Source organism: Equus asinus, chromosome 2, assembly GCF_041296235.1.
Source record: "Equus asinus isolate D_3611 breed Donkey chromosome 2, EquAss-T2T_v2, whole genome shotgun sequence".
NCBI lineage: Eukaryota > Metazoa > Chordata > Mammalia > Perissodactyla > Equidae > Equus > Equus asinus.
Window position 1 is genome coordinate 123,398,739 of NC_091791.1, and position 12,955 is coordinate 123,411,693.

A 12,955-nucleotide genomic window follows, 5' to 3' on the forward strand; every position below is an offset into this window, starting at 1 on the left:
GTAGTCCTTACTATTTACTGCTTTGGTTGTGTTTTCTTATGTTCTATTATAATAGTTTTGGATGTTTATTTTTTTGGTCTTTTTTTTTTTTTGAGGAAGATTAGCCCTGAACTAACTACTGCCAATCCTCCTTTTTGCCGAGGAAGACTGGCCCTGATCTAACATCCATGCCCATCTTCTTCTACTTTGTATGTGGGACGCCTACCACAGCATGGCTTTTGCCAAGCAGTGCCAAGTCCAGATCCAGGATCTGAACCAGCGAACCCTGGGTCGCTGAAAAGCGGAATGTGCCAACTTAACCACTGTGCCACCGGGCTGGCCCCTAAGTCTTTTTTTTTATGGTGGCAGGGGGATACTGTCTATAATTATGCTTTCCATCTTCCTTTCAGTAAATGCGCAGCAATTATTTGTTCTGTTGACTATCTGACCACCATTCTAGCTATATTCTGTTTGAACAAAAGTCTTACCTATCCTATAAGTTAACTGCTAGGAGTTTGTCAAAAGTGCAGAGATAACATCAAGAAAAAGTGTCATGGTGGGGCCTGCTGGTGGTACAGTGCTTAAGTGCACATGTTCCGCTTCGGTGGCCCGGTGTTCGCAGGTTTGGATCCCGGGTGCGGACATGGCACTGCTTGGCACGCCATGCTGTGGTAGGCATCCCACGTATAAAGTAGAGGAAGATGGGCACAGATGTTAGCTCAGGGCCAGTCTTCCTCGGCAAAAAGAGGAAGATTGGCAGCAGTTATCTCAGGGCTAATCTTCCTCAAAAAAAAAAAAGAAAGAAAAAAGAAAGTGTCATGGATAGCGCATAAATATGTAAAAGGTCACTGAGGGTTTGATAGAAAATCTGTAATTTGACTTCAACTTCATAAGGAAAACAGTTTTTTTTTTTTAAAGATTTGCACCTGGGCTAACAACTTGTTGCCAATCTTCCTTTTTTTTTTTTTAAAGATTGGCACCTGGGCTAACAACTGTTGCCAATCTTTTTTTTTTTTTCCTTCTGCTTTATTTCCCCAAACCGCCCCTGTAAACAGTTGTATATCTTAGTTGCAGGTCCTTCTAATTGTGGGATATGGGACGCCGCCTCAGTGTGGCCTGATGAGCAGTGCCATGTCCGCGCCCAGGATCCGAACCCTGGGCTGCCACAGTGGAGCGTGCGAACTTAACCACTCGGCCACAGAGCCGGCCACTGTTTTTGTTTTTAAAGATTTTATTTTTCCTTTTTCTCCCCAAATCCCCCTGGTACATAGCTGTATACTTTAGTTGTGAGTCCTTCTAGTTGTGCCATGTGGGACACCACCACAGCATGGCCTGATGAGCAGTGCCATGTCCGTGCCCAGGGTTCGAACTGGCGACACCCTGGGCTGCCGCAGCGGAGCATGTGAACTTAACCACTCAGCCGTGGGGCCGGGGCCCCAGAAGACAGTTTTAAAGAAATAAAAAAACCAACATTTTACACTCTAGGCCAAGGGAATTGAGCTAAACTTTTTTCTCTTTTATAAATTCCTTCTAATCTTAAACATGAAGGGAAAAGAGTGCTATTTTGAACTTGGAGTCTTTTTTATTAGTTCTTTTCTGTGAACTCATGATATGAAAGATTGTCATGCAAACTTAAGTATTGTTTTTCCATTTTCGGTAAAGAGATCTAATTGCCAGTCAGTGGTAACAACCAGTTGTTACCATCACACCTAAAAGCAAAGCAGCTTGTTTTAATAACCTGTGCAGCCTTATTGGGAGCTAGTAAATGGCTTTTTTTAAGTCCTTTTGAAATATTTAACATAACTTGGCAACTCCATTACTCCTTTTCTGGACTTCTTGGTACCTGGGAACTCTTGGTAGGGAATCATTATCTTAGAGTGAAAATTCCCCCCCAGGAAGTAAATTAACTGGAAAACGAATAACAACTTCATATTTTATTATTTGTGTAGCATAAATCATTACTCTTTCTGCATGAGTGGCTATTTGCCAGGGGTTACTTATAGTAGAACCTTTTTTGTTTAGCTAATTAAATTTCTGTTCATCATTACTAAAAAGTCCCCAGCCCCCCCAATAGCAAGATACTAAATTAAAAAATGTTAGAGCTCTTGAGTTTAGGAGAGAGAAAAAGATTTAGTCTTTACTTAGTTGAGACCTTAAGCACTTCTTTTGTTGTGTTTTTCTAAAAAATAGATACTACTTTTTGTGCTGCATGAGAGCATATATAGGAAAAGTCTTTAGCAATGATAACGTTCTCTGCCAATATAAAAGTGATGTCATTGTGGCAGAATAACACTTTACAGGGCGTTCCTTGGAGATATTGCGGATTCAGTTCCAGACCACCACAATAAAGCGAATATTGCAATAAAGAGAGTCACACAAAGTTTTTGGTTTCCCAGTGCATACAAAAGTTATGTTTTCACTACACTGTAATCTGTTAAGTGTGCAGTAGCGTTGTGTCTAAAAACAATGTACATACCTTAATTAAAAAATACTTTTTTGCTAAAAAATGCTAATATCATTCTATCCTTCAGTGAGTCATAGTCTTTTTGCTGGTGGAGGGTCTTGTAAAAAATGCAGTATCTGTGAAGCGCGGTAAAGCAAAGAGCAATAAAATGAGGTCTGCCTGTATTTTGAGAATGCTTTATAATAGCTTTTCATGGAAAATAAATCAGAGTTGATAATTTCTTAATTTTTCATATTTTTAGTCTTTATGCTGATAAAAAATAGCCCAGCCAAGGTTATACAAAGGAAATAATGAAAAAACTTGACTAAAGAGCCCAAGATCTTTTCTTTGGTTTATCCTCCTGGGACAGATTACCTTTCCAAATTGAACTCCTAGAGAATCATTTGGAAATATCAGAACTGTCATGCTAAGTACCTAAGTGGTACTTTCAGGCCAGAGGAATCATTGTTTTCATTCATCTGACTCATTTATAATATAGAGTCAAATTTCTAGCTGTTATCTATCCTCCCTCATCCCCATTTTTATGGCCTGCCTTGAAAGGAACAGATATATGAAGAGAAGACTTTGGTTTCCATTTTATGAATGGTGTATCCCTTAGTAGCTTGCTTTTTTTGGTTAAACTTCCTTAGACCTGGAAAAGGGTAGTATTAGATAAATGTCAGCTAGTTCAAGGGTGGAGAATTGCATTGAAGCAGCCGCTGCCAAATGTAAAGCATTACTAGAGAGCCAGAGTGATGAAGCCAGGGGTCTCTTTTTCCAAGGCTGTAGTAGTGTTCTGTCCTCTCTTCTAGAGATCATTTTGAAGCAGACTCAGAACCAGGGAAACCATCCAGTGGTTTCTGCAGATTAGGTGGTTTGAATCCTCTTCAGCACTTTTGTTTTCTCTGCCTCAGTTTACTAGAATAATGTTTTGATTAGCTGTACTTTGCTACTCAGAATACTTAAGCATTTTTCCGATCACAGGGGTATGCATGCATTTTTCTTTTACAAAGTGTCAGTGTTTTTGGTCTGCTTGGTGGACTTTGGTCACGTTAGATACTTAGTTGTTTACTTGTAAAATGACTAGCAAGGAGCAGTCTCTTTTTGGTAGCTTTTTTTATGTAAGAGCATTTAGAATTTTATTAAGGTACTGTATGGTAATTCTGTCAGTTTATTTCATTCTCCACCCCATATTTATTGAACAGCAAAGTGTGAAAGTAATGTGTCTCGTAACTGGTCTCCAGAAGAATTAGAAATGTTATACCTCTGAACCTTCAACAAGAAGTATTCCCATCAATTTTCAGATTGATGAAATTCTTGGAGATGGTCATGTTCTATCATTTGGAAAGATAACAGAAACTGAGTTATTCTGGCAGGCAGTTTTGCTGGCTGGTGCCTGATATAGAGGCATGCATTGGTCTCTTAGTGGATTTATGTAGAAAACAGATATAGAAAGTTATGTCCTGAACAAAGCAGAAACTCTTTTTCTTAAGCAATGACAAGCAAAGAGGTTGGTTTGATTAAGCTTGAGTTGTGTTGTCTCAGTTTAGGACAGTACAGCACAACATTTTATGGTGGTAATGGTAGTGGTGGTGAACTTGTTTGAAATTTGTCCACTCATGGTAACCTTTATGGTGGTGGTCACAGACAACTTCATCCTTCAAGCCTTAAAATCGCTATAAAACTATGAGTTGAATGGAGGAGAAACAAAGGTCCTGAATAGTTGGATACTTAGGTAATTGTTCTATATTTATTTAAGTGTAAAATTTTCATATCTGGTGAAAGAGAGCTGCGTTAGAAGCACTTCAAAGACTCATTGTAAGGAAAACTGCTTGAACTTAAATTGGGATTTTTGAGCAGCATCTAATGTTTAAAAATCGATACATCATGGGTCATTTTAAAGAGGAATAGTAAGGAAACTATATTTTCAAGATACAAAGCTTAGTTGTTCACCTTGTCAAAATTATAAAGCTTGAAGTATATAAAAGATTGAAAGTGTTAATGGTTAGGTTTAAATATTGGTCATATTTTAGATCCCTTTCAAAACAAGCTGTCTTAAATATTACACTGAAGAAATCTTAAACATGATGTAGAGTTTGTGCTGAAGGTTCAGTTTCTAGAGGTAGTAAACAAGACATTCTTATAGTAAGAAGTCTAGAAACTAGGTAGGCAAATAACTTATTCCTCCACAATGTTTTTAATTATCATGTGTGATTCTGTTGCGTGACTATAGCATTGAGTCAGTTGTGTCTCCTGGTATTGGACATATAGGTGGTTTCTATTTTTTTTTCTATTTTAAATAGTGCTTTGAACATTAATAGCTAGAGCTAAATCCTTGTGCATATAGATAATGTTATTTGAAACTTTCCTAGACGTGATGGCTTTCCATTCTCATTGATGAATTGGTTTCTGGAGGTGTTGTAACAAATTATATTGTATAGGAACTTTTTTTTCTTCCAGGTAGCAGCTTTTATATTTATCAGATTGTTAAAAATGTTAGCAGGTGTGCAGTGAAATGGACATTCTCACAGTCAAGGCTGAAAGTATACATATCTGTGACCCTCTAGCAAACAATTTGGTTCACATAACTCTCTCTTGGCAAGATAAACGCCAGCTATCCCAGGCTGGCTAACATCGTCCTTGTGACTCCAGATCTCCCAGAAAGAGAGCTCTAGTCCCAGAGAAGACCCAGATTTGCTTGGCTTAGCCCATGTGAGTAATCACATAGCCTCTCCCAGCTAATCCCTGGGAATGGGATGGATGGGCTGATAGAGACCTGTGACCAGGTTTTGGGTTGAGGGAGGCAGGGAGGAAGATGGGAAGGACGTAGGAAAACTAGCCCCAGTGGAACCACAGAGGTTAATATAGAATGCTGAAGAGATGTTTCTTCCAAGGAAGAAATTCTGAAAGTGGGGAGGAAAAGAGAGTGAAAAAGGCAGTAGTTCTCCAAGTTTTTAGAGTCAAGACTCCTTTACACTATTCAAAATGTATTGAGGGCCCAAGGAGCTTTTGTTTATGTAAATTATTTATTGATATTTGTCATTAGAAATTAAATATTTAACATACTAATTCATTAAAGTAAACTCGTTACATGTTAATGTTTTAATGAAATATGACCATATTTCCTAAACCAAAAAGTTTCAGTGAGAGTAAAACTAGTGGCACAATTTTACATTTTTCATAAATCTCTGATGTCTGGTCTGTTATTTGCTTTTACGTTCAGTCTGTTGTGATATGTTGTATTGGTTGAAATAATATGAAGAAAACCCAGCCTCGTACAGATATTTGGTTGGAAAAAGGAGGAATATTTGAATAACTATTTTAGGTAATTGTGGATATTCTTTATGGACACTCTCCCAAACCTTGGTCTTTCTTGAAATTTCAATGAATCTTTTACCCTTGCACAATATTATAACATCTTGCGCTGGTCATGGAAAATGTTGGTTCACTGAAAGTTTCTAAATATTGGTACATTTCCTTATGTAACATGAAAACATTATATTCATTAACATCACCATCAACCTCATCAAAATACTCTTGAGAAGCTGTCAAGCTCACAGTTCGTGGATACAGGTTTTCAAAAATTCTAATTTTGTTTGAAAGCTTGAGTTTTATTATTGGCGATAAATACTATCCTTTATTTTCCTTGAAATGACAGGCTCTCATCATTCATTTTCGAGAAAACATCTGTCAAAAACTCAAGTTGGAATAACAACCATTGTTTGTCAGTCATTCTTTCAAGTAAAAATGGTGTTCCGTTAAGGTATTGGTTCAGTTCACAACTAGTCACACAAGTGCTTTTCTCAGGTGTTCTGTAGGAGTGCTCGTGTGCTTCTCATTTTATCACTTGCAATATTAAAAAGACATGTAAGGACAGAGATTTAGTAAACTAACTTTTACTGCTTCATCACAGGCATTCTGAAGTGAATGGTGGCAGTTTTATCCACCGTTGTATTTGTACCATTAGTGCAAATGTCACTACAGTGAAAACAATTAATATCTTAATATTCCTGTAGAAATAGTTTGGACCTAGGGGATCTGAGGGCCTCTATTTGAAAACTGTTGTCATAGTTGCTTAGACCTACTATATATCCTATCTTCTCATGTGCTGTGTTAGAAAAACACGTCATAGATAGTAACTCGTTTCAGTAATTTTTTTTTTTTCAATTCTCATAATCTGGTTTTGAGGGGTTTTAGTCCAGAGCAACAAATTCAGACGTTTTATTTTGCTTATGCAGAAGCTTACTAGACAAACACTAATCTACATGGTGAAGTTCTAAATTTAGTTTTTTTTTTTAAAGACTAAAGAAAATACAAAACTAAAACAATAAAAATAATCTAGATGGTATGTTCCCAAACTAGGCTGAAGAATTTGAAGAAGCAAATGCAGTACTCAATAAGTACCTTTCTTTAAGAACAGGATTAATTTTGGAGACAGTTACCTTTTAGCTTGTAAAGAGGTTTGGGACACAGTAAGAGAAGATGAGCATACAAAAATAAACCAGTACTGAATAGATATAATGATGTCCTACTTCAATACAATATTTTTTTTCCTTAAAGAATGTTTGGTAAAATGCTTTAAAAATATTCAGTTTCTGAGGCCTCAGCTGTATTATAATTGAGATTATAGTTCTCAAAGCAATACTTCTTTAAAATTGTGTTTCTGCAAAATTCTTTTTTCATAGTTCTACAGCTAATATCTAATAATGTCTTTTCCCTGATTTGTAATAGAAAATTACAAGTGAACAGAGTAAATGTCTATTAGTAGGTGAAAGCATGTATGCTTAGTTTGTTAACTTTTTAAAATCAACACATGTGCTTTTAAAAATGTATATGTAGTAATAGCATTTCTTGGCAGTTCTCAGTTTGTGTGATGGAATAAAATATTGGAGTTTTATGGTGTTTGAATTAGTTATCTATTGCTGTGTAACAAACTTAGCATCATACGGCAACAAACATTATCTCACAGTTTCTGTGCGTCAGGATCTGCACGGCTTACGTGGGTCCCCTGGCTCAGGGTCTCTCACAAGGCAGTAAAGGTGTGGGCTGATGCTGCAGACGTCTCCAGGCTGGCCTGGGAGAGAATCTGCCTCCAAGTTCATTCACATAGTTGTTAGTAGGATTCATCTCCTCACAGGCTGTTGGTCTGAGGGCCTCAGTTTCTAGCTGGCTATTGGTCAGAGGCCTCTCTCAATCCCTTGCCATGTGGATGTGGGCCTCTCTATAGGGAGCTGGTTTCCATCAGAAGGATCAAATGAAAGGGTAGGAGAGGGTGAACAAGAAATTAATTCTCATCTTTTTGTAACCTAATCTTAGTGGCGACATCCTGTTACTTTTGCCTGTATTCTGTTAGAAATGAGTCATTAGGTAGGTCAGGGAATTATACAAGGGTGTGAATACCAGGAGGTTAGGATTATTGGGGCCATTTTAGAGGCAGCCTACTACAGTGTTCAAGAACATCATTGACTATACAAGAATTCCTGTCTCAAAGCCCAACTCCTGTGGCAAGGGAAAGCTGAATGTAGCCCTATGGTAGCTATGCGGCTGTTTATTTTGCCTTCTAACACCTGCCATATTTAAGAAGTAATCTTAACCTCATTTAAGAAATCTGTTCCTTTAGAAACTCTGTTCCTCCCTATAATCTAAGAAGGGATGAAAAAAAGGCAACATTAAATGGGATTGATTTTAGGGTCAATTGTCTAATGGAGAAAAGTCTCTAAACGTAACTTCTATAAAGACAGACAGTGCTCAGAAAGCAAAAGTATAGTGAGTAGAAGATTTTTAAAAATCATTTTTAGCATTTGTAAGGATTTAAAAACATGTGCCTAGATCTGTACTCCTTTGCTTTATTTTAAAAATTCAGACTTAGAGTTCATCTAGGTAAAGTTTAGAAATGTAGCTTTATTATATTAAAAGGCAAAAGTAGTATGGTTTAAATCTATAGACTGTACTTCAAGGTTGGAGTTTTTTTGTTTTTTTATTTGTTTTGGCTTTTTGAGGGATTTATTGTGATTCTGGATTTTAAAGCCCTTAAAAAATGTTAAAGCGGGAGAATCCAGGCCATGATAGACCCATTTTTTGTAAAGAAAGGAAACTCATCTTCCTTGGTGCTTGAATACCATTTTTTTCTGCTTTTGATAAAACATAACTTTTGTAGTGTATTCTGTATTGTTTGTTTTAAATCATATTGCTTACTGGGTAAAGTCCTTTTTTTGTTGTTAAACTTATAAATTATGTAACATGGAGCAGGCAAGATTAAACAGTAAAACTTTGTTGATTTTATTTTTAATCTATAAAAATAAATTTGTTTCTACACGCATAGATTCTTTTTCTTTTTCTTTTGGTGAGGAAGATTGGCCCTGAGCTAAAATCTGTTGCCAATCTTCCTCTTTTTTTCCCCTCTCCAACGCCCCCCAGTGTATAGTTGTATATCCTAGTTGTAGGTTCTTCTAGTTCTTCTATGTGGGACACTGCCACAGCATGGCTTGATGAGTAGTACCAGGTCCACGCCCAGGTTCCAAACCATCAAATCCCAGGCCACCAAAGCAGAGCACACAAACTTAACCACTTGGCTGTGGAGCTGGCCCCTGCACACACAACATTTTAATGTGTCACTTTTCTTCCCCCTGATATGTTTTGCTTAAATCCATGATCATCTTGCCATTTAGTGGTATGATTTAATTCCATATCCAGGTTAGTCTGTATGTAAATGTGTTTAACATAGATGTCTCTGTAACAGGAATCCTATCCATCTTCTTCACCAATATGGTTTGTGGACTCTGATGACCCAAATCTGACATCAGTTCTGGAACGTCTAGAAGATACTAAGAACAACAATTCGGTGAGAAAATAAGCCATGCTATTTTCTTTTTCATCTCATGAACATTATATATAGAACTTTAAGTGTTAGGAGGGAATATGATATAAAAGCCTGATTAATGATTATTTGATAATCTTAGGGGAGCTAAAGACCAGGTTATTTTTTTTTTTTATTCCTTCAAATTCTGTTTACTACTTGGTTTCTCTTTTTTATTCCTCGTAGGTATAGTCTTAATTTAGATCAGGAATTAGGTGGGCTCTTTTCCATGAATTCTGACCGTTAAACCAAGCAAGCATTTTTGGTAGGGACCACTAGCCAAAATGGGAATCAGAAAAGGGGAAAAGACTAAGGTAATGTGAAGGGAAGGGAAATAATGATAGATTGACAACCATGCTAGTGTTTAGGGAATTGCTTTTTCTATCAATAGTCTGTATAACTCTGCAGTAAAAGCCAAAGGTATGCAAATGAAAACTTTTTTTAATATATAAAGAAATGTAACTTTTCATATTACAAAAGTTTTAAAAACCTGTTTTCTTTGATTATAAAACTAATAAATGACCATTGTGAGAGAACTAGTAAAATTTAAAAAAAAAAGCAAAAAAAAAAAAAAAAGGAAAATAGAAATATTCTATAATTTCTTTACCTGATAACCATTGTTGACATGATGGCTATTTTCTATTAGTATTTTTTTTCCCTTGCTAGTAAAATACATATACTCTTATGTTTAAATAGTTGAGGTCAAAATCTACATAGTTTTATATCCTTTTTTAAAGTTAACATTATTGTGTTTTTCCATGATGTCGTAAAGTCCTTATAGAAAAATATGCATCATTATTTACAGGTGATGTGATTCGTTTACCTAGTAAAAAAAAATCTGAAGGAATCCACTGAAAAAATAATTTTTTAAGATGACTGGTTAAAATCTCCATTATATAAAAATCCATGGTTTTCCCAAATATTCACTATAATCAAATAGAAAATATAGTAGAAAAGTATTTTGTTGACAAATTACAACTAAATTTTAAAAAATTAAGTACTTAGGAATAAACTCAGATGTACAGCTTTTGTATCAAGAAAACTACAAAAATTTGCTGAGTGGAATAAACGACTTGACTCCTGTGTTCCTAGATGGGCAGATTTCATATTATAAATATGTCAGTTAAATGTTATAAATACAGCTTCATGTTAGTTTATAAATTGAATGCAATTCCAGTAAAAATCCCAAGAGACTTATTTTTAGAACTTGACAAAATGCCTCTAAAGTTTGTTTTGAAGAGTAAATAATGAAAAATAATGAATTAGAAAAAAGGTAGACTTGCCCAACCAGATATTAGATAAAATAAAATACTGAGTACTGGCACTGGGCTGGACAGATAAAAGTAATAGAAGTTTAGAAACAGAATCGTGCAGTTGAGAAATTAGAATAAGTTAAATTGAGTTAAAATACTCAATAAGGAAAGAATAGATTATTCTATTAATAGTATTGGGAGAACTGACCGTTTGGGGAAATTAGAGTCTTATCTCAGATTTTTGGCAAAATAAGTTATAGGTAGTTTAAACACTTCTATTCTTGAGATTAAGAACAGAAGAATAGCAGTTTAAAGAGTATTTGAAGAGTAAAGGCTAGTCTGGAGAGCCATGAAGGTTAGAGCTAAAAATTAAAAGCTAGATGGACACGTTTACATCTCTGGCATTGGGGCAGTTGGGTGACAGGACAGGGAAGGAGTGGTAGACATAGCCCCTTACTGCTGCCTCCTTTTAGAAGACTGCCTCTAAAGATCTGAAGGTATAAGTTTTGTAACGGTAGAAATGAGTGGGGTTTTGTTTTTCAGTGTCTAAAACATCAACAAATGCTCATCAAGTAAAATGGCAGAATATAGAACTGGGCCTAATTTTATAAAAAAGTAAATATATTTACATAAAAGAATATCAAAATTTACCCTTCACTCTTCTTATAGTCTCTGCCAGTTACCCCATAACTGAGTTTCTTGACAGAATAAGCTATATTTCCTTACCTTTAATTTACTTAATTCATTATAATTTTGATTCTGCCTTCATTGTTGCACTAAAATTTTTTCTCTCTAGTTGCCAAATTCAGTGACTCCTTTTTTAGTTCTAACGTTGACCTCTCTGCAGCATTTTGATACTGTTAAATGTTCCCTTGTTGACACTTGCCTCCATTCAACAAACGTTTATTACTTCATGTCCACCAGTAAAGAGCTACTTAAATAAAAATTACCATGTATAGTTTTATGATAGAATATTAGGTTATAGTTAGAAAGAATGCAGCCACTCTTTCCACAAGAGCACATATAGCTTTCCAAGATATGATAAGTGAAAAGCAAGGCATAGAATATTATCTGTAATATGGCCCCTTTTGTATACAGTGTTGTAAAAAATCTGTATCTATGCTTGTTTATACATACTTTTTTTCCCCTGGATGGATACAGGAAACTGTTAGTAGTAAAACACAGGAAAGTAATTTTTAAAGAATTGACTGGCTTCTATGCTAGGCTCTGTGATATGTAGTGGGTATAAAAGGCAAGTTGTATCCCTCTCTTCTGGGAACTGATAATCTTTTGAGGACTTCCATCAGGTCACTGTCTCCTCTTTTTTATCTCTTATTACCCTGCCTTGGTCTCTGAGCTCTTCTTCCTTACTTGGCCTCTTTCTTCTCATTCTGTGTTTTCTCTGAGTAGTCTCTTCTACTCCTATTACTTAAATCATGGCTTATATTCCAGGATCCTAAATCTGTATCTCTAGCTGAAATTTATCTCCTGAGTTTCGAACCCATACATCTGTTTACATATCACAGTAAATCCAGGGAATCCCACTAGGATGTGCCATGGCTGTTCAAAATGATTACATCTAAATTTGAACTCATCTGCCTCCCAGCACTCCCACCACCCCCATCATGTTTCCCCTCAGTAATTCTCTTTGTGCTTGGGGCAAAATGAAATAGTGAAACTTGGCAACCATGCCTGAACTGGGGAACTATCTTAGAGTTCTTTTTTATACCAATGTTTCCTGTCTCCCCAAAACTATCTAGTAAGTTTCTAAGACCTGTCCATTTACCTTCTAAATATTCCTGAATCCTTCCACATGATCTCAGTTTCTTCTCCCATCCCTCGAACATCTTTTTTTGGGACGCATAAAGTTGAAATTCCTGGAAGATATACCACCGTTTTTCTTGTTGCTTGGTCTGACTCTACCACAATGCTGTGTCTCCCACAGGACTCCTGGAGCTCTTTCTGTGCTAGGTGTTGGAGTGTCCGAGTCTGTGTCCAGGTCACCCTGCCTCATGCTTATTATGTACTTAGCACAAAACAGAGCTTATTGGTCCAAAGATCCAAAATGGGACTTCACTGCCTTTTAAGCTTGAGGAAATTTTTTGATCCTAATTTACTGCTGAACTTTTCTCATTTCTGCTTGCTCCATTGTACACTTTGGAAAGACTTGTTCTTTGCTTTGTTTAACCCATTCTAATCCTATGTGTGTTTTCTTAGTCTTTCATAAATCTGCTTCTTTCTGTTCATCCCTTTTCTTGGTCAGACATCCAGGGAACTATTTCTGCCCAAGTAAAGTAAGCTGCCTTACTAGCTCCAAGTAAAGTCTGCTGAGTATTAACCATTCTACTTCAACCATAATTGCTAAACTTACACGTTGAAAACAATTTTTTAAACAATGAAAAACGTGTTTGTGCACATAATTTA

The 12,955-nt window shown here is 36.2% G+C and overlaps 1 protein-coding gene across 3 annotated transcripts in view; it reads left to right on the top strand.

Annotated features, from left to right (window-relative positions):
- UBE2Q2 (ubiquitin conjugating enzyme E2 Q2) overlaps positions 1 to 12,955 on the top strand; it is a 62,484-nt gene that overhangs the window by 3,535 nt on the left and 45,994 nt on the right. For all 3 annotated transcript variants that reach the window (XR_011501624.1, XM_014856448.3, XM_070504399.1), the window contains exon 2: positions 9,162 to 9,263. Coding sequence is in view for 2 of the 3 variants with exons in the window: in XM_014856448.3 (XP_014711934.1) it covers positions 9,162 to 9,263 (102 nt within the window). In the remaining variant the exon portion in view is untranslated. The remainder of the gene's footprint in view (positions 1 to 9,161; positions 9,264 to 12,955) is intronic.